Source organism: Sardina pilchardus, chromosome 19 (genome assembly GCF_963854185.1).
Source record: "Sardina pilchardus chromosome 19, fSarPil1.1, whole genome shotgun sequence".
Lineage (NCBI taxonomy): Eukaryota > Metazoa > Chordata > Actinopteri > Clupeiformes > Clupeidae > Sardina > Sardina pilchardus.
The window spans coordinates 24,054,864-24,076,471 of NC_085012.1; the positions used below are offsets into that span (position 1 = coordinate 24,054,864).

Genomic DNA, 21,608 nt, shown 5'->3' on the forward strand with positions numbered 1-21,608 from the left:
TCAGTCATGAGGTGGTGTTGAGGTCAGACATAATAAATCATCCAAACATCTTAGCTCCAAACAGCAACTGTCTGAGTACCAGTGTGCACTGCTTCAGTGGGTAGAGTGGCAGATGACTATGGGTGCCTCTCAATTAGTCTTTTACACATCCTCCCTTCCTTGATGGGGCGACAACAATGGGATAGTCTATCCAGTGTTAGTTATAGGATCAGTGGAAACAAGCCTGGAGGATCAAACATCGAGGATCGAGGAGAGAAGTTGAGAGGCACCCAATGTGTTGTTCTTTTAACAATATCTTCTGCATTTCTTATCCAAACATACTTGGTACTACACTCAGTTGTGCCAATAGCAAGACATCTGACAAATTTGAAATCAGTCGGACGACGGATTCCAGAGTTTTGCAAATAAGACAAACACACAGACAGATGTTCCTGTCATTAATAGATAGATGAGGATAGTATTTATTTGTGATAAACAATAACTTAAAATGAATTAAAACTGTTATTGGAAGTAATTGATGAAGTTGTGTCATCAGGGCATGAATCAAGTTGGCAAACCAAAAGAGAAATGTAGCATCGATTCAACACATAAATTATGTGCAACTGATGTCCACATTACAATGAATTAAATTCAAAGGCTTTTTTTCCAGTGTTCCTCTAGCAATACAATACATTAATGACAACAGAAAGAGATGCAGGCTCATGCTAGAATCGAGTCAGACAAAAATATTGATTTAGATATGGATTGGATAATAATCTAAAAATATTTATATTATTATTTTCCCCCGATCAAATTCATCTAAATTCTCAATTCTCATCTGTCCAGTGTGTGTGCTGAAAGAATACTACCCACTACTGGCTTGGTAAATGGAGAAACAATTTGACTTTAGCCGTACAGTATTCCAGCCAATCAGCAGCATTGTCTGTAGAGCATAGAGGGCAGGGATGTTAGTCATCTGTTGATCTTAAATATCAACAACCTCTCGCCAAGATCAAGAAAAGCACTTTTCTCAGAACAGGAAATTCTAAATGATCTGATTAGAATAATGACATTTTAAAAAATACTAACCCCTTTGATCAGTTGGAGGCGAATAGAGGAGCAACTATGTGCGACATCGCCATAACTGTTCCTCTCACAGAGCTTGTCAATCAACCTTGTGAGCCTAACAAAGGAGTTCTTTTCTTATGCTTCCTGTATAGCGAGACAGGGCCCAGATAGGGTTTCAGATGAAATGCATGGGACACGGTCCTGCCTGTCGGATGTTCTCAAATGAAACCCAATACTTCCCAGTCTTCCGTCGACTGTCATGAGGAGCTCCCTCTCGCATGGTGACTCACCAGCAGCTGGGAAGACGACGTCCAAACATGCTGCTCCGGGTCCCATAAAGAGAGCCCAATGAATGAACGTGCTCTGCTCCCGAGTCCCCTTGTGTCTCTGATCACTGCTTTCACAATAGGCTTTCATCTTGGGAGTGTGTATATCTGTGTGTGTGCATGTGCGTGTATGTATATCTGTGTGTATGTATATCTGTGTGTGTGTGTGTCTGTCTGTGTGTGTGTGTGTGTGTGTGTGTGTCTGTGTGTGTGAGAGAGTGTGAAAGAGAGACTTTGTGTGTGCATTTATGTGTGTGCATTATGTACGTTTATGCACTCTGTTTGTGCGAGTGTGTGTGTGTACGTATGTGTATTTAGCATGAAGTAATGACAGACTCCACAGAGACACGCTGTGACAAGCGTGTGCGTAGGCCGCCCCTCCTATCCTACATGAACTCTGAGTGCCCCTTCTGATGCCAGCCAGCCAGCGTCTTGCGGTGTCACCATGCCTCATAACACCTCCAACGGCCCGTCTGTCTGCCTCCGCCCTGCCACCCTCCTACCCGCTCTCATTAGGCTCCATCACGGGCATCAGAGCATGGTGCCTTCTTGCCGTCCATGCATGCCATGCTTGAATGTGAGCGCAATCAATCTGCACAGATATGAAAGCCCCGTTTCCTGCTATAGCGCGTTCTATGGCGTTGCCTCCCAGCTGGTGCATATAAGACTGGATAAACGCTGATGGGGCGAACTTGACGGGAAGGGGTCACGCAAATTTCTCCACATGAATCTCCAAACACTTTGCACGGTATGGGCCTTTCATCTTTTACAAGCTCTGCCTCATTGGCTGGTTTCAATTCAATTAGCAGATGACTGCTTTGTATCCCCTCGGCCTCACGCTACATTAGCAGATTTATGTGTGTACCAGTTTACTGTACTTCCTGGTTCACATGATAACAGTTTGTATGGAATTTATGTTGCATGATTCCAATTTCAGTTCAAGTCAGATCACCCTTTAAAGTCACTGCCGTCTTTTTGTTGACTTGCGTGAATGTCTTTTTGTTAGGTCCTTGACATTTAAAACAAAAATTGTGTGTGTGGGATGTGTGTGTGTTTGTGTGTGTTGTCAAATCCTATAGCCTTGGGGAGTCAAAACACCAGCAAGGAGTCAAAGAATCTGTCCCTAGTATCACTCTTAAAGGAGAATTCTGGCATTTTGTAACAGGGGGTGCCTCTCATTGAGAGTTTATACGTCCTCCCTCGCTCCTCGGGCCTCGATCCTCACTGATCTACATATAGAAAGATAAACGAAGGGATAGACTAGCATTGTTGCCGCCCCATCATTCTTTACACATCAGTGAGGATCGAGGAGCAAGGGAGGACGTATAAACTCTAAATGAGAGGCACCTATAGATCTGTTTGTCAAGGTCACAGTGTTAGGAAGTCATAGGCCCATCCACAAGCACACAACAAGACAGAGAACTGCAATGCAAGAGGACACTAGCTTACCACCAAATCCTGGACCAGCATATGAGTTGCCTTCTCAGGACGACCACCCCACATGCAACACTTGTAGCTCCCACAATGTTCATTAAATGTGAGGAAAACCTTAAAGACAAATCCACAAAAACAGGCCCAAACACAAAGTAAATCCAAAATCCAAATGAGGGCAAATCCACCAAAGGATCCAGAGCAGAAATAAAGAGACACTGGTAGTCCCACCAGCAGGCCCGTCCAACCAAACAAAATCCTCCATTAATGCTGCTTCATGGCTTTATATAGCTAGTTGGTAGCTACCAGGTGAAAGAAGCAAGCTGGTGCCCCCTTGTGGATGAGGTGTGTTTGTGACAGTGTACTGTATATTGACCATACTGACCTTCTGACCTTGAGAAACATTGTGGAGTGTTCACTGCTCTGTTTACTCCGGCCTAACATACAGTCCATATTTCACAATCCAAACCTTGTGTGTGTGTGTGTGTGTGTGTGTGTGTGTGTGTGTGTGTGTGTGTGTGTGTGTGTGTGTGTTTCATACACCTGGATATCTAGATACTTGAATGCCAAGCATCAAATCTTTGCTTTTAAGCCCGATGCTTCACAAAAGAACCACTGTAGTCCTGCATTCAGCGTCTTCCGTACACTGTATCCACCACAAACTACTGTAGACAGACATGTACTGTATATGAAAAGTCCTATTCATAGTCCTCGGCTCTAAACCCCAAACTCACTCCACATTGTCACACTAAAAGCACCACAGAAAAAGAAAAAAAACACACATGCAGTGGTTATTCCTGCTAACTGTGGCAGTGCGGCGGGTAGCATGAAACCAGGCTCTGTGAGCACCTCCCTGGGCCTTCTTCACCCGCAGTCTCTGGGTGCAGTAGGGGTTTGCAGGCAGCTGCCTTGCTGCATTTAAAACAACACAGAGACCGCATTGGTTCCCACTGAGACTGGTGGCCTCCTCTCTGTCCAGGGTCGCTTTGACCGCCCAACACAAGTCCACCTCAGTTTCGCTGCCCTGCGCAAAACTGCCCACGTCCACCCCGGGGGTTTAGTATTTATGCAGGCAATTTTCAGTCGTCCGCAAACGAAGAAGATGATATATGCAACTGCAACCACTTCATGAATATGCTACTGTGTTGCTGCCTCCCCACGAATTCCCAAACGCTTTTGGCCCTGCTTTTCACTTAAATGTTGTTTCCAGAAAGTGACAAACAGTATGGGCTCTTTAGTGTTTAAAGCAGAGTCACAACATCTTTAGATTTATTTTCCTTTCCAAGTCTGCCATTAGGTATTCCTTATGTTCTTTCTTTCTTTCAGAACTTCTGTAGAGTGTTGTGTAGCGTGTTTTCACAAAAGATACAGAAATGATCCTGAGATGTTTTGTGCTTCAGGGAATTGATATGCCAGTTACATATCAGCATTTACCAAATAAACACAATATAAAAACACAACCAAACAAAATATACACTGTGGTTAAATAATAATTATCTCATCTTTAAATAGAGACACCAGATATGGAGGCTGATTGCAAAATATTGTAAATACCTCTGTGTGTTGATGAGATTGTGTCTATCAGCATATAGGGAAAATAACCTAAACAATGCATACATTATGCACAGACTTCCATGGCACTATCATTTGGTCCTCAAACGCATGAAGAAGAGGTGTGAAATAGGCCTGTCATCAAATATCATAACCTAAAAATCCTGCATTCTACAGTGCTAAAAAGCATACTGTATATTACAGCTACTCTGGTCCTGGGTCAGGCTGGAAGTGTGTGTGCTGGTGCCGTGTATGTGTGTGTGTGTGTGTGTGTGTGTGTGTGTGTGTGTGTGTGTGTGTGTGTGTGTGTGTGTGAAGGGAATAATTTGTCGTACAGTAATTGGGTGTAAAACAGGTGGCGCTGTGTTGACACGGGTAGAAAGCATTTGAAAAATGTGCTGCTGCCATACAATCACAAAAGCGTAAAACGCCTGGTGGTTTACTTAGACTCTTAATCACTCCATACACTGGCCCAATACCTACAGGATCAAACAGAAGCACGCAAAGAAGGGTGGGGGGACTGAGGGTGGATGGAGGCAAGCAAATGGTTTGAAGCAGCTTGCACTCTTGGAAACTCCCCTGAAAGACATGGAGAGTTTTACTTTACTCCAGAGTTTGTGTTGTTCATTGCACCAATTGTCCTGGATGATTCACAAGACTGTGTGATATACTGGAAGTGAGGACTGGGGAGGAAATGTATTGTGTGAAGTTTTATAACACAGCCAGCTTAATGAAAATGTGAGAGCATGATTCCTACTAGATTTGGGTGTGTGTAGATATGTTCTCAGTATTCTGTATTCAGTAGGTTAATGTTATGAACCTATTGATATAGGCCTGCTGTAGTATAATATTGTTATTAAGCACAAGTATACTTGATATATGAAAGGTTTGAAGAAATTCTAAAAGTAATTACTTTTTTCAAAAGTATTTTTTAAAATATCTCCATCTAAGAAACATCTAAAAGTCTTTAACTACAATTGCTATTTCAGATGAGATTTACTAGGCTACTAACCATCTTAACTGTGTGTGTATTAAGTCACTAACTTAAAGACAAAGTTAGGCAAAGCGATTAGATAAGTATAGGCTACCGTGATAAATTGGCTTAAAATACTCTGAGATCAACCAGATGGGTTTCGCACCGACTCAATTGGGTGGGTGACGGTGGTGGTGGGATGTTGGCCATATCCTCTGACATTGTGTCACGTGACGTCAATCTCAACATTTTAAAAGCCGGGATGCTACCATTCCCACTTGGGGTTTGAGGTGATAACTGCCCTCGCCAGTCGGACGGTTTTAGTTCGCACCTCTACCTCAGGACATCCCAATGCCACTGAAGCCTCGGAGAAACGCAACGGGACAGCGGACGCCAAGGATCCTCAACGGTGTTTCACAAAGCGTAATCTGATAACATATTTGATCACTTAATGCCGATACAGAACTCATGCGAACTTTTCACAGCAGCCTGATCCCATTTTGTAATTTCATTGAGTATGGGAATGAGTTTGAGACACTCGCTTCGCACCGCAGTCTTGCTGGGCTGTGTTATAATTTACAGCAATGTGGTATGTCCCGTGGATGCCTACCTTTACAACAATCGCTACGCTGGGTAAGTTTTTCCTCTTCTCTCATTCATCCCATGCTTGAGTAGGCTACGTGAAAGGTACCGTCTGTAGGGAATGCATTCGTATCCGTGACCTAGTAAGCTGGTGTTCCCGTCGGTTTGTAAATATTTGCGCAGAGAAGAGAATATTTTTTTTCTACTCTATATTTTTGCGCGCCCTACATCTTCTTGTGATATCAGGACCTCTTTCACTTGTATATGAGTGATCTTTGGCAGATAAAATATGTATTTTGTGTCTTACATTTTAATTTCTATCTGGAACAGCAGAACATAGCCTACGTTATGTAGCCTACAGGCCGGTATTTTTTTGTCATTTGTACCACCTGGTTCCTTTCTAATCATAAATCCTAAAAAACATCAGCTGTATGTGTCTTTAAAGAAAAATAAACATCACAAAATTCAACTGCTCTACAACCAAACGGGAGCTGCAAATCATGTTCCAGGACCACAGGCACACCCCCTCTCTCAGGCGTACAGTGCAGCATACAGTGTATACTTTATTCATGCTTCAGGCCACTTCACTCACATTTACTAGCTTTGGAGTAGCCACAGCGGGGTTTATACTGTACCATTATAGGTAGATCATTTGTTCATTAAGAGTGTAGTTACATTCACCAAGATTTCTTTTCATTCATGGGTGGTTATACTGAGTAAAGAAAGCCATCGTATGTTCTTGTTCTTCTGGAATTAAACATTCTGTCCTAGGACATTTGAGGAATGCAGAGTGGTCTGACAAAAGTAATGTTTTTGTAATTTACTCAAGGTGTGCGGCTTGGGTGCTTCTCACCTCGAACAAAGGTGTTTCATGTGGCTTTCCTTCAGGCAGGCTGGAAGCAGGCGTGAGAAAATGTAAAGTTGTTGCTACCTCACACTTCAGGGATGGCTCGTGGCTCCCACGTCTTCATTTGTTGAGAGAGTAGTAGTAGCAGCACTTAACAGACTACTCCCACAGAGCAACATTGCAGGAAACTGTTTTCAAAAGAGAGAGAAAAATATATATTTTTTTACATTTTTAGTCATTACACAAGTAGGGGACCACTTCTACTCTCTTGGTATGCTTGTGTCTGCTTTGAGGCCAGTTCTTTCATCTGTCACTCTGCAAGATAATACGCAACAGAAAATCTCCCCAAAAAGATTTGTGTTTTTAGTCATCAGGGGACGAGTGAAATGCTTGTTGTCAGTGTGAGGGCTGTGTGGTATGCTTACATGACAGCACAGGAATACTGAGAGATGGGGATGGGGAACACATGGGAGATGGAGAGAGGGGAGGATTAGAAAGGAAAAGACAGAGAATGACAGAAAGAAAGCAAAAGAAAATGAGAGTGTGTGCGTGTGTGTGCGTGTGTGTGTGTGTGTGTTTATGTGTGTGTGTGTGTGTGTGTGTGTGTGTGTGTGTGCTGTGCGCACACCATGAGTAGCACTCCATATGTGTGAGAGTCCCTGTTATGACTGGGAAGCTCAGTGGCCCACCGGGAGGCTGGTGCTGGAGGAATGATGGAGTGATTTGCCTGATAATTGGCCTCCATTTATCTGTGACAGGCAAAACAGTGCCTCGATGGAGAAAACAACTACCTATTAGTGGTGAATGCCAAAAGCCCCACTCATTTCAGACATAAACTATGGCTCCACATTCAAATAACACTTATGAATAGCTATACAGCTCTAACTCATCATGGCAGAATGGGTTTGAGACCTCTCGGTAATGTCTTAGAGATTCACTCCTCAGGCCATTACATTGCTGTGGCGGTACGTTTGTCAGCTTTAACTGCTGTCTGTGAGTGTCTTCATTTGCCAGTAGACATATGCATACAGGAAAGTGAAATTGCATGCGGCGAACAATGTGTTTCAGGCAGCCAGTTGTCTGGGCGCGAGTTGAATTTCAAGGTCCTGGTCGGCCGCCTGTAGCACATTCTTTCGAAAGAGTGGCGTGTTTTTTTTGAAGTCATGATCAAGGCACTCATCTTGAGTACATTTGAATTTATTCATTCAGACGATGCTTTTATCCAAAGCGACTTGCAAAAATGAAGAATGACGTGAATTATGCAGAATTATCGGACCTTGTAATGTCGAGAAGGTCCATTCATGTTCTATAGACCGCTCTGTGGCATTCGAAAGAGCTGTGCAATAACGCATCAATAAATACTACTACCAGAGGACGAGTGCGCAGAAGGATTAATTACGAGTTGAAAGGTAGTGGAAGGAAATTGTGTTAGAAAAAGAACGTGGTAGAGTAAGGACAAAAAAAGGAAGTGGATGACCAAACCCCATGAGTGTTGGCCAGTACTCCGCTGGCGCTGGTGGACTGGTGCCCATATGTCCAAGCGTACTGTACGTACCCATGAGGAGGCCCTCGCTGACAAACTGAGTTTGAGCGGCGGCAGTAGCCACAGCCTTTGTTCCCTCTCCCATAGATCTCCTCCCCGTGTGTGTGGGCTCTGGGCGGCTTTTATTAGTGGGGACTTGTGCCTTCCTGTGGATCCGTGCGAAGGCCCTCAGTTAGAGGCGAGGTGAGAGGAGAGGAGAGGAGAGGAGGGGAGGGGAGAAGTCGGGCCCCTAATGACAGACGACTTTCCCTGTAATTCTCACTGAGGTGTTAACAGCTGATATGGACCAGGGCATCAAGCCAGGCCCGTAAATACAAGGCAATAACAGCCATCGTCAATTTCGGAAGTCCCAAAACGTAGTAAAGCTTTAAACTTTGAACATTATCATCATAGCCCAGTTACTATAATGGGATGTTGAGCAACAAAGACAGTTGCCAAGGGAGATAGAGGGAAGAAGAGAGGACTAACGTCTTTATCACTTCACATTGATTGCAGCACTTTGAAGCTTCTTATGAACTGGTACACAGCTGTTTTTTATGTGTTGTGTTATGTTGTATGGTGTGTGAGGATAGCAAACTCATTCAAAAGTTGTCAAGCCAATTTATTCAAGTTCAAAGCTAATTCATTCATAGACGTTCTGATACAGATTGCCTGTCCTCTCCTTACACCTTTCTGATACTAGCGGCTGATGATTTCATTTCCTGCATGGAACCTGTGTGTGTGTGTGTGTGTGTGTGTGTGTGTGTGTGTGTGTGTGTGTGTGTGTGTACAGTACATGTGTGCATGTGTCTGTATGTGCTCACACATGTGTGAAGTACAGAACATTATTTCCATTTCGTAGTGTTGTATATAAAAAAAAAGAGGTGAGTGTCTTTGAAGAAGGTTGCACAATCAGCAGACCTCCTCATGCAGAGGAAGCATCCGAATGCCACGTAATGGGCAGCCGAGGGGCCTGGTGGCGTCCCACACACCTCACGTATAGATGCTGAATGCCAGCCTTTGTCTCCGCACTGGGAATGAATAGGCAAGTGTGAGGCCGCCGGTGCAAGACTGTCCCTGGATACTCTCCAGGACGGTTATGGATGGTGACAGTAGACACGAGACACTGTGTGCCACTCACTAGACTAGAGACTGTGTGTGTGTGTGTGTGTGTGTGTGTGTGTGTAAACATCCTGTTTTAGTTAGTTTGTTATAGATCTGCAATAATTGTTTACGTGTGTCTTTCTCACAAATAATGATTAAAGGCGTACATTTGATACGATTTGTATAACAAACCATTTTATCATCTCAAAGGTCTATATCTCTGAATTTAGGAGGTAGCAGTTTAGTGAGATTCACCGAGTTTAGCAGTGAATCAGATATACTACATCTGGCACTATTAAGCTCTCCTAGGCCTCTCAGTCTTTTGCTCGGGCCTTTGGAGAGAATTTACACACAGGGTGTAATTTTAATCAAACTTACACTGAAACACACAAACCACAAGGCCTTGGGGGAACTCATCTGAAGGTTGAAATATAAATATGTGTTTGTTATACACAGAAGTGGCACTCACAGATATATGTGGGACCTTAATGACAGGGCGAAGAGTGTTTCTGTTAATAATGTTACGGGAGCTTATATCATCTGGCAGACGCACAGCAGACTGTTGGAGTGCAAAAACAGAAGCATAAATATCTCATCAACAGTATTTTTGAGGCTGTGGTTAATGTCAACACTGCAGCCACTGTAAACTCAGTAGTCAAGCAACGCTTGATATTTGCCGTCATCATGAAATATAGATTTTGGTCATGAATATGTTTTTATAATATGGATGTCACAAATGTGCACAAAGTCTTTAGTGGTTTGCCTGAATGTGTGGACAGGATGGAGCTTCCGGCATCTTCCACATCTCACATTCTCATACTTATTGTTTGGAAGGAGGTGAAATTGATAGTTGCTTAGATATGAAGACCTGAAGATCTGAAGAGACATCAATGTGTCTCTGATCTTGGCGTCCATATCGATTCAGTCTACTGTCCTGTCTGCAACCCCGATTGAAATTAAGCATGCACTGCACATGCTCCAGAGGCCTGCTTGAAGAATGACAGCCAGGACAGGCCAAGTTTGCATATTGTATCCACATTGTACTGTATGTCAGACAGATTTACAACACCACACATATCTCTTGGCCTTTGAAAATAGCAGGTGCAATGCTCAGAAATATGATGATTGCATGGCTGGATTATTTCTAAACTTAACCGAGTCAAAAATCACTTGACTTTTGTCCATCTTGATAACGTGTAATGCATGTTACTCTTGTGTGCAATTAACGGCTCAAACACAACACGACCTTGAACCTATTATTTGACTTTGAATATTTAATGTCATGGTGGTCTGCTCAGTAGATGATCAATCATTCAGTCAGTTAGACTAGCATGAGATTTAAGTGTCAAGCATGAACAACATTAACATCAAGACGAAGTACATTTAACTTCAAACAGCTCTTTTTTGTCATACTCATTCATATTTGTTTGTGTAGGTGGATACTTGGAATGGAATGGAATTCTGTTTATTCAACATGCACAACCGTGAACTTGGTTGTGGTAGTGGCTCAAAAAAGGTCATTGAAGTCAGCAACAATAACCCTGTCAAGGCATAATTCTCATTAGATTCATGCTCAGTTAAAACCTGGGCTCAGAAGAGGGCAATCCTCAATTTTACGTAATTATCTGTCATTTTCTTTTCAACGCAGGTTGAATGGCACGAAGAGGAGATTGTGACAGGGCCTCTTTTCTTTCCGTGTCTTTTCTTTTAGTCATCTAAGATGATGATTGTCAGTCAAGTGTCCTTCAAATCCCCTACTTACTCCTGGGTCACCTTTCATCTTGCGCTTCACAATAAGAGCAGACTTCTTTGTCTGTCTGTCTGTCTGTCTGGCAGTAGATACAGTATACATCAATGCAGACTGGGGGGTGAATCCAATAGTACCACACCCAGGTGGTTATATTAGCAGCGAGTGCCCACCTTGCCACACAACACCACATACATCACCCGACTCCACAATGAAGTCAGAAGAGGTGTGGTCGAGTATGCCAGCTCCAGTGTGCTCCGTGTTTGGCTCTGTGAGATATCAGGATGACACAGATGCTGTTTGGGACACAAAAGCAGGGGGTGTCGTGTCAGCCCCCTGGCGTGTTCACATGGGATAGGAGTCCCCAAGGCGTGTGTGTCACCCACACTCTCGAGCTGAGGGGGCTTTTAAAAGAGCGCTTAGTTTTATGGTTTGACTCGAAGCGAATTTGTCATCGCACTCACAGGTGCGTGGAAAGATAAAGTGAAATAAGCATTAATGTTATTCAACAAATTTAGTGTAGTTAGTGTGAGTGAACTAATAAGAGTTAAAATGGCAATTCTTCCTTTGAATAATGTAACAGATTTGACTTTCTCATCTGAATATATTTGAATGTGTCCCCTCTGCTCTAGCAGTGAAATCGTGCCATGTCTGGTCTCTCAGGGTAGCAAAACACAAATGGACTGACTCCTAGCAGTCCAACTCTGTGATTCAGTTTAAGGGCCCCTGTAAAATTCCACTTGTACCCAGACGGCTGGATTGTTCGCTGCATGCAATTGAACTTCCTGTATGTCGACTGGTAAATGTTTTACTATTCCCATTTATTCACTAAGGAAATACTTCATAGACAAACTGACTATGGACTATGGAAGTAAAACTGATACTTAACCAGTATGAACCCTCTCTGGCAAAACCATGGCTTTGGTGTGTGCTACGGCTAGTTGAAATGAGACCGTCTTCTACTACAGAAGAAGGCTCTTCTTCTAAGACTCCATTACTGCTTGCTGGCCTTTCTCTAGTGTCCCTGTCCTAACAGAGGAATCCTCAACATCCTTCCCGCAGGTGAACAGTCTTATTTGGACAACAAATCTGCAGAAGGGCACTAGCCGGGCGCTTTAATCGCTGCAGATTGTAGCCTCCACCCCATTTAGTGACCTGTTTATGTGGCCATGTCTTCTTACCGCTAGTGTGAAGTTATTTATTACATGTGTCTAGTATTTCATCACAACAGCATGTATATGCCGGTACTTGTAGAAGCACTTAGATCCAATAGCCAATATCTTCCTGTTGAAATGGTTAAAGCTCTTGCGTTTGGAAAAGAATTTTCGGGAAAAGAATCTCCGAGGAGAATAGCCCGACTCCCCGAGTATCCATAGAGATACTGTATGTTCTGTTGCCAACTTTCAATTCTTGAACTCTACTGTTTCACAGTTTAAATAGATGTTTATGTTTAGTTCTTTAACCAAAGTCACTTACAATGAAATCAATAGTCATACATTTAAAAAAAGAGCAATATTAATAATACACTAAATAGAATTTAACAGACAAAAATAATAACTATAACCATATTGGGCATATAAACCATGACTGTGAGGAGAATTAATTAGTTAAATACGAGTTTTATATATCTTAGGTTAACACTAATGTTGTGAATTTCCAACTCCTGTCTTCTTTTGCAGTGACCAGGTCTTCAGAATCACCCCAGACAGCCTCAAAGATGTTGATCTACTACAGAAACTCTTTCAGAACATGACTGTAAGTTCAATCCAATATCACAGACATTACGAATTGCTGCAGCCTGTTCATGTTTTGTCTACTTCAATGCCTTTCAGAAATTACAATATCAGGCAGCAGTAAGCAGTTGTGTCAGTTATAAAAGCCATCCATCTGGTTCATGTTACATGTGATTTGTATGTAGTTATTATGTGCTCTTTACAGCCAAGCTTTAACTTCTATTTGAACAATGACATGGCTGTGTGTTCCAGCAGCATGCATGTTTTTCTTAAAGAGGGATAATCACCGTCTTGGCTATTTATTTAATACACTCTTTGGACCTTCCCTTTTTTCATCACAAAGGGTTTCTTTTTCTGTCATCATATTTTTATATCTTCAGAGCACCATATGGCTTAGTATAGTATTAAGTGTCTTTTTGTAGGACTACCTTGAAGGAGATCTTGCTCAGGGCAGAGTTCAAGTTAAAGTGTAGGCCTACTGGTACTTAGCGAGCACTTTTATCCAAAGCGACATGGATTCACAATGGCGGGTTCAGGAATTTAACCTGCTGCAACTGATTGTCAGGCAGTGATATAACTACTGCTCCATCGTGTTCACATTTCGAGTTCCCACATTAAAGCCCAAAACATATTAAGTATTATTAGTATTAAGATATATTAAGGGCTTGTGCAATATACCGGTGTAGTGGATTTTATATTTGTATGAATCCAATAGAAGGGTTATGCATTATATCATAGTACTGATAGTATTTAATGAAACAGATTCATTTCTTCTTTTCATCATTTTAATAATGCTTGAGTCTATCTTAATCAAGATGTCTGGTCTTATTTTTTTATTAACACAGTGATATTGCACAAGAACTGTGTTCCTGTGAAACCTGTATTCAGGGGATGTGTATTAAGTCTTTCCTTGTGAGGTTTTAGTACATTTTCCACAGGGTCTTTAGTGTTGTATTAGCTCTTTTGTTCCCAGGAAACACCCATCAAACAGCCCCAAACCAAAAGATTCTGGTGTTAGACTAAATATTGGCAGAAGGTCTACATCGTGCATCTCAGAAGATTACAGTGACATGAGACTGCCTGCAACTAACATTGTAAGCATATTGTAAAATGTATTACGACAGGCAAATTGAAAATATAACAGCTCCTTTGGGACTGTTTGGGAGCCTGGAACCACAGATGTAAATTAGTAACGTAGCTACTTCTGGCTCAACGGCTGTGTTGTGCATGGCCGAGTTACTAAACAAATAAACTTAGCTACCAGCTTGACCATGGGAGATGGGTTAGCAATAAGACTGCATTCCAGTTTTTGTGATCAGCATGTTTATACTATACATAGATAGATAGATACTTTATTGAGCCCCAAGGGGAAATTCATTTGTTCGGGTGACATCTCGGACACGTGTTGAAGTTGACTGTATACAGGCTTCATTCAGTTTGTCACACTGAAAGTTCTTAACCAAACTGAGCAGTATATCATCAATAACAATAATGAAAAAGATGCTGCTGTTCTGATGGACTACTGAAGCCTCAGATTCCCCGTGCTCCCCAACCACATCCCCTTCCACTGCGCACGATATGGATAAGTAGACTGTCAGGAAGGGGAGAGTTCTGGAAGCCATTCTCTCCTTGCAAATGTGCTAATGACATTCTCTCTCTGACTGTGCTATAATTACCCAACCATGCTGCCATAATATGCCTCAGCCACTGCACTCTCACCGCAGTCCTGTAGTAAAAATGCATTGGCACAAAAAACCAACAATGGCAAAAGAAATCACCGCAGGTCTCTATGGCTGTCACATTCCTGTGTATACGACTGTGTGAAGAGCACCGTGTTTCTTCTTCACACGTCTGCCTGCTGAGGGCATGACGGAGGGCCATGGCTACTTTCAGGGTCAGGTTGGGAAAGTGTGAGAAGTCAAAGCTGAAGGTCTCGTCTGTGGCCCTGGCCCCCTTGTCCCCCCCCGAGGGGGGGCACACAGGACTCTGTTTGGACAGCTGTCGCTCGCCGTGTTCATTTGCACAGGCGCGGTGTGCCCCCGCGGCCCCCATTACGCTCATCGCCCATCGGGTGACACGGACTGTTCCGGAATGCCAGCTATGTTTTCCCAGACTGTTACATCACCAATCGTGAAAAGACCGCTGACATTTTGTCGGGGGTTCTTGTTTTATGTCTGTCAAGTCCACAACCCTCCAAAGTGATTGTAAGGAAAGAGAATGGAGCAGTTCTTAGTGTTTAGAAATCAGGGGTGGGGTGGGGTGGGGTGGGGGTTCTTGTAAAAAGCCCGATCACTCAGTGCCTTCGTAAATATCTCGTCACATGTGAGCAGAACATAAATATGACAGGTTTCAAGAATTTAAGAGTGTGTGTTAAAAAAGAGATGGAGTTTAGGTAGAGGGCACAGCTCACGTTGTGATGATTGTTGTGCCAATGTGAGCCTACTGTAAGCACACAGGAAACCTCCCTCCTTGTTAACTGAAATGGAAAAGGCAGGTGCACTGTTGAACTAAACAACCAAGAAGTTAGCAGTACAACATCTGACTCGGTCTGACAGACTCTCAGTTGTCAACATCCTCTGACTGACCCTACCTACCCTATCTGGTAGAAAAACCTGATGTAGTCATCAAGACCATTAGTATTAAATTCATATGTATTCAATGGATTGAATAGTGTAGCATTCATTTTTTTCACATCTGAGTTGTCTGAAGTAAAAAAAAAAATGACATTCACTAACAAACAGCTAAAGTGTGTATTTGTTTCAGCTTGATTACCCACTCCCAGAGCAGAATCCAGCACACACCCTTACACATCCCTCTGGACTGGACATTTGGTCAGCGAACCAAACACTTAACAGCGCACCTCATCATCGCAATGCTAGCTGAGACTAGGCCAACTGTACGGAGCGCCCAGCTGTGGGGCTGAGTTCTACTGAGGCTCGTATACAATCCATACAGCTCCACGTGCACCGGCCCTCTGCAAGCCATTAAAGCAGTTCATTAATAAGCATAGGGGCCAGTCAGCAGTGCTGCTCCTGCAGGCCAGAATGAGATCCAGCTGGACCCAGACTTGGGCTCATAGAGAGGACTCGCCGACGCACACACATGAGTGGACACACATGCCAGAGTACACACATGCATGCACTGATACATGTGATGTGCAAAATCACCTAACGCCTTCACATGCACACACGCACACACACACACACACACACACACACACACACACACACACACACACACACACACACACAGACACACATACCCACAGTGATGACTGCCATCTTTGAAAATTACAATATCCATTCCCCCAGATGTTCTCATCTCCTTCATGTCATAACCACACTCTCTGCACAGCACAGCAAACCTTCGATGTGAAAATGTCTTTTTAAACAACAAAACTGACAAAGAGCTTCACAATAGACTGATTTTAATGTACGTATGGAAAAGGCAGACAGATGTTTTCTGACAGAGATAGACAGGAGAGTGAGAGAGAGAGAGAGAGAGAGAGAGAGTGAGAAAGTGACAAGAGACAGACGAGGAGGCGAGGGGTAGGAGGAGGAGGACTTGGCAGTCAGCTCCATCCCTGTCTCCTGTGGAACAGTGCCACACTAGTGGCAGGCTTGTGTGATGTGGCTGGGGAGAGGAGTTTGCACAGTGTCGTACTCAGCACCATGTTGCCTAGTGAGTCTACATCACACACTGCTTTGATGTGCTCAGGACCTAGTGCACCATGTACACAGGCCGCTTTCAGAGCACTATCGCGTGCTGCCTGTGTCCAATCATCAAAATTACGGCGTGTGTGTGTGTGTGTCTCTGGTGTACCTGTTCGTGCGCAGCATATTAATGTGTGTGTGTTTGGGTTTGATGCTCATTGCAGAGTGTGTACTTACAGTATCGGTTAGTGACCGCTAATTTAAATATGACCACTACCAGTATATTCTTTCCACATTTCAGCTGGTCTGATGCTGAGAAAATAGGTCCTTCAGTTCAAATACTAACCATTATCCATCAATCAAGTCTTGAGAGCATGCTTGCATATGATAAATAACTAGCAGACTTTGAAGTCTAGAGTACTACTACACCAGAAACAGTGTGTGGTGCACTGCAAAAAGAATAGAAGTGAAAACGATTCTGGACCCTGCAAGCAAGACTGGAAATCAAGAGTCAGCCCCATTTGTCTGAATCACAAATAATTAGTTAAAAACAATAAGCAATGAGTCTGTTGCGTTTGTATTGCACTGTTTTCAGTTTTGAGTTTGCGGTAAATCAGTGTCAAATGTAGTGTCATCAATAACTGCTGATACGAGCAGTGCCTCGCTAACACCACAGTTCAATCCTTTATTCTCTTGCCTGATGGCCTAGTTAATGCGACCAAAACCAACAACAGCCCAATCTCTTGGCAGGCTCTGAAAGAGCGGGCTTGAGCTGCAGACTGGAGGTTAAACTCTGGGGTTTGTGTGATGTGGGAGCGCCAAAGGCCTTTCGCTGTCTGCGCTGTGAATCTGGTGTGGGTTTTTTGTGGGTCGTTAGCGCTATTGCTAAGGCTGCACTGCACCCCCACAGACCCCTGCAGGTCCAAACAAGCCGGATTCCCACAGAGCCAGAGACTGACGGTTGCTCTAAGCTGTCGGAAAATATTGATCTTGCCCCCAGGTGTAGAGGCGGTCCAATCCCGCTCTATCCCATGTCGACCCATTTGAAGCCCGAAGCTAATATGGAATAAGGTTCAAAGTCAAAAGCCCCTCTTTTTACGTGGTTTTTACATCCTAAGATGTCTTTGACACATGAATTAGAAGCTTTAATTTGAAAAAGATCTCTACAGACAGATTGCTTAATCTTCCAAAAGAGATGTGCTCATGAGATGGGTTCATTGGCTGAATGATCCTTTTTTTGGTTCAAAGAGAAACATTGATCTGATTTACTATTTTATAATAAAATGATATGCTATTTAATACAGTTTGATAAATGTGGTTGAGAATGAACATTTTGTGAGAAGTGGTTGCTGTTACATGATATCAAGTGGAGAGCAGGTTGAGGCTACTAGTAACAACCCTTATGTTTTGATTTAGCTTGTCCTCATGAAAATGTCACAGCCACTAAGCGGAGACCTACAGTATAAACGGTCTTTCAGACTGGAATGCCTTCTGGACGTGCTTTAAGTCCGGGTCAGACTGGGGTCTGAGAACTTTCCCTAGAACTGACTCTGTGTGTGTGTGTGTGTGTGTGTGTGTGTGTGTGTGTGTGTGTGTGTGTGTTGCTCTTGCAGGTAGACCTGTGGCAGCCCAACAGTGCGTCCCTGATCCAGGAGGGCAGTCCAGTGGACGTCCACGTGGGCCGGACGCTCACTCAAGGTCTGCACCTTCATCTCCAGCAGAAGCACATCCAGCATAAGTAAAGAGTCCTCCTGTATCCCATCATACACCTCTCCTGCAGGCCAATGGTCTTGCTCCTTCATTACTCCACAGGATAGTTTGCTGCCAGTGTTGTTAGCATTCTTGTTGTTGTTGTTGTTGTTGTTGTTGGTTGTGGTGGCGGTACATTTTTGCTCTTGATTTTCTTCTTCTTCTTCTCCTGGTTATCCTCTTAATCTCTCCTCTTCTCTATCTTCTTGTTCTTTCTTTTCTTGCGCTGGATTGCGCTTCACACGTACAATATGATTTGCAGTAGTGCCAGTGCAATGTTCTTACCAGTTCTTACAGTACATTCTCACACACACACACACACACACACACACACTGATACACACCACCATGCACTACCATCAACCCCTCCCCTATCACCTATCACTGCTTCCCTCCAAAATGACTTTCATCTCCCTCTTTATCACAAACACATACACGTACACACACACACACACACACACACAAACACACACACACACACACACACACACACACACACACACACACACACACACACACACACACACACACACACACGCAAGAAAGAGGGAGAGCGACTGTGTGTGATTGTATGTGTTAGGCCCTTGGGATATTTTGCCTCCCTCCTCCTCCTCCCTCTCCCTCCTTCTCCCTCTCCTTTGATTGGGCTGCTAGAGCACAGGTATCTAAACAAACCTGACACGCTGATGGGTTTCAGCCTAGCCGCTAACTAAAGGCTTTGAAATACGAGCCGTGTTGACGGCATACAAGAGGAAGTACAATCTGTGAATGTTGTGACTTGCTTATCCTTGGTGGTCTGCGGAATAGGTGACTTTGCTCTGATTTTGGAGGATGTTTTTAATGAGAGTAGCCCGTGGAATTCTCCTGAATGAGAACATAGTTTCCCTCCCCTTCCTGCATTGTTTGGTAATTTTATAGTTAAAACATTCCTCACAGATAACACTAACATAGACCACATCAAATCCGAGTGAGAAATATGCTACGGGGATCGTTAAACATCTGTCCATCAAGCCATTACACTGAGATATGTGATATTGATTATGTCTGACAGAAACCATAACTCACCATCTCTTTATAGTTGCCTGAGAATAAAACATGACAAACGTGTTCTCAAGGAAATAGTGCTCATTTCAATGTTCTTCTTTTGATGCTGGAACGGCCTTTTGAAGAGGCCAGAGTCCTGAAAAGAAGACCGATGATCCCCATGCGCACTCACCAATGCATCACCCGACCCCCCCACATTAAAGCAACAGCACTGGCTGGCTGCTTTTTAATGTGCTGTGATACACTGTGATAAACTGTCTGCTGTCGAGACCAAACATCTGCTTTCAACTCTACCCTCAAATGTGCTTTGCAGGGTGCTTATCCCCAACCTTCAAAAGGAAATCGAAAAGCAGACGGGATATCGGTCCGCAAGAAAGCGCCGCTCGGTGTTGCAGTACGATTACGAGGTCTATCACTCTCTTGAAGAGGTAGGTTGTCCCAAGCCCCGTGGAGACACACACACACACACACACACACACACACACACACACACACACACACACACACACACACACACAAACGCAAACGCACTCTCATACAGCCACATCCACTGCCATTGTCTTTGAAGATCAGAGAGCGGTGATCCGCAATTTCTGAAGCGCCACCTAAATCTATTCCCACTTGCCATTAACCCATGTTGAGCACAGATGTCTGGTGTTCTTGATTCATTATGGTGGTCTGACACATCAGGGATCCGGTTCATAATAACTGCCCTAAGTAGTTATTACATGATGCACTTGAGATGAAGGTTACAATTAGTTTTAGGGTTAGGATAAGTGATTATATCTTGTTATTGTATTAACATACATTTTATTTAAGAAGTAAGTGAGATGGAAAGGATTACTACCTGCTGAAATATATCATAATAAGAGCACTCCCAATATGAAGTAGGACTCAGTTTTGATTTCGGGGGACGCGGTTGATCTGGCCCAGTTACGGCCCAGGTCTGTGCTTTTGGGGCAAGAGCTGCTCTGTCCTGGGGGGATAAGCGCCACCTGTTGTGGCTCCTCTCTACCTCTGATAGTGTGTGTGAAGTGGCCGTGACGGCGAGGGCTCTGGTGGGGCATTAGAGGCAGCCGCAGTGGCAGCCCTGAGCGGACCGGTCACACTCGCGCAGGATTGCGGCGTGCCCAATCATTTACGAGTCGCAGGGCAGCTTCAAAAAGCCATGCCCCCTTCCACCACCCCCACCCCTTTCTCATTCCTCTGCTCTGAACGTCATGGGCTAAACGTGCCTCCAGGCGCTAACCCCCCCCCCCCCCCCCCCCCCCCACTAGCCACTCACCACCCCGACAGGAGACATTTAGCATTCAGCCTCTCTCAATCCTGCGGGTCCCATTCTCAACCAAAACAACAGGTTTCAGGTCTACTTTGGAGTCTCTTATAAAACGCGCTCGTCAGTGAAAAATCGGCTTCTCTTTTTCTTTTGCGCTGGGAGCTGGGGGGTGCCAGAGTCTTAATGCATGCAAGCTGGGACTCTCGGCCTCTCCTGCCCAGTCCTGTCATTCTCAAAGTCATGATGGATGTGTCGATGAGTGGCCAAGGGCACGGATCAAAGTGTGAAGCTGCGCTCTACCATCGCGCACCTCATATAATGCACCTTACAGCTTTTACTCTCCTTGGCCCAGACTTCACAGCGAGCATAGGACGGCGTTTGAAATGTAAATCGAAACTAATTTTGGACGTTTCAAATGAGAAAAACAGATTCAAATCCATAATGGCTATAGCACACATTCAGCGCCCTACGCACACAGATGTAGATAGTAGTCTGTCTCGTGGAAACCAGGCATCTGTGTGCTGCTTTGAAGGGGCAATTTAGTAGCTGTGAAAGTACACTGACGGGATGAAATGGCGACTCTTTTTCAAGTTAGCGTTACCAGTACACTTGGAAGTATGTTTGGGGACTTAGAAAAAATGGAATTTGTGACAGCTGAAATTAATGGGCCACGTCTTTGCTCCACAAAATGACAGACTTCACATCTCAGTTCCTTTTTGTGGCTGTGCTCGAAAGTGCCCCTTCTGATCCAATCCTCCAATCCAAATTCATTCCATTATATAACGATTGCTCATTATTTTTCCACAGAAGGAATTGGTGACCACTGTCCCCTTCTACAATGGACTATAAGTGAAAGACAGCCCCAAGAGTTTGCTTTGGTCACTCATTCAGTATAGGACTGTCTTTTCTGGAAATCCAATTGAATGGGCCAGACGTCTAGGCCAGATATGGTGTATTCAAATAGCAAACAAAGGCAGACTTTTGCGAACATTGTGATTTTTTTGTGCTTGTTATAGCACACAC

General features: G+C 43.8%; 1 protein-coding gene across 1 annotated transcript in view; it reads left to right on the plus strand.

The window, feature by feature from the left end:
* Positions 1–5,624: 5,624 nt before the first annotated feature.
* cpa6 (carboxypeptidase A6) overlaps positions 5,625–21,608 on the plus strand; it is a 24,158-nt gene continuing 8,174 nt past the window's right edge. Inside the window, exons 1-4 of the mRNA XM_062521160.1 lie at positions 5,625–5,961; positions 12,810–12,885; positions 18,130–18,254; positions 19,623–19,737. Coding sequence (XP_062377144.1) covers positions 5,846–5,961; positions 12,810–12,885; positions 18,130–18,254; positions 19,623–19,737 — 432 coding nt within the window. The 5' untranslated portion in view covers positions 5,625–5,845. The remainder of the gene's footprint in view (positions 5,962–12,809; positions 12,886–18,129; positions 18,255–19,622; positions 19,738–21,608) is intronic.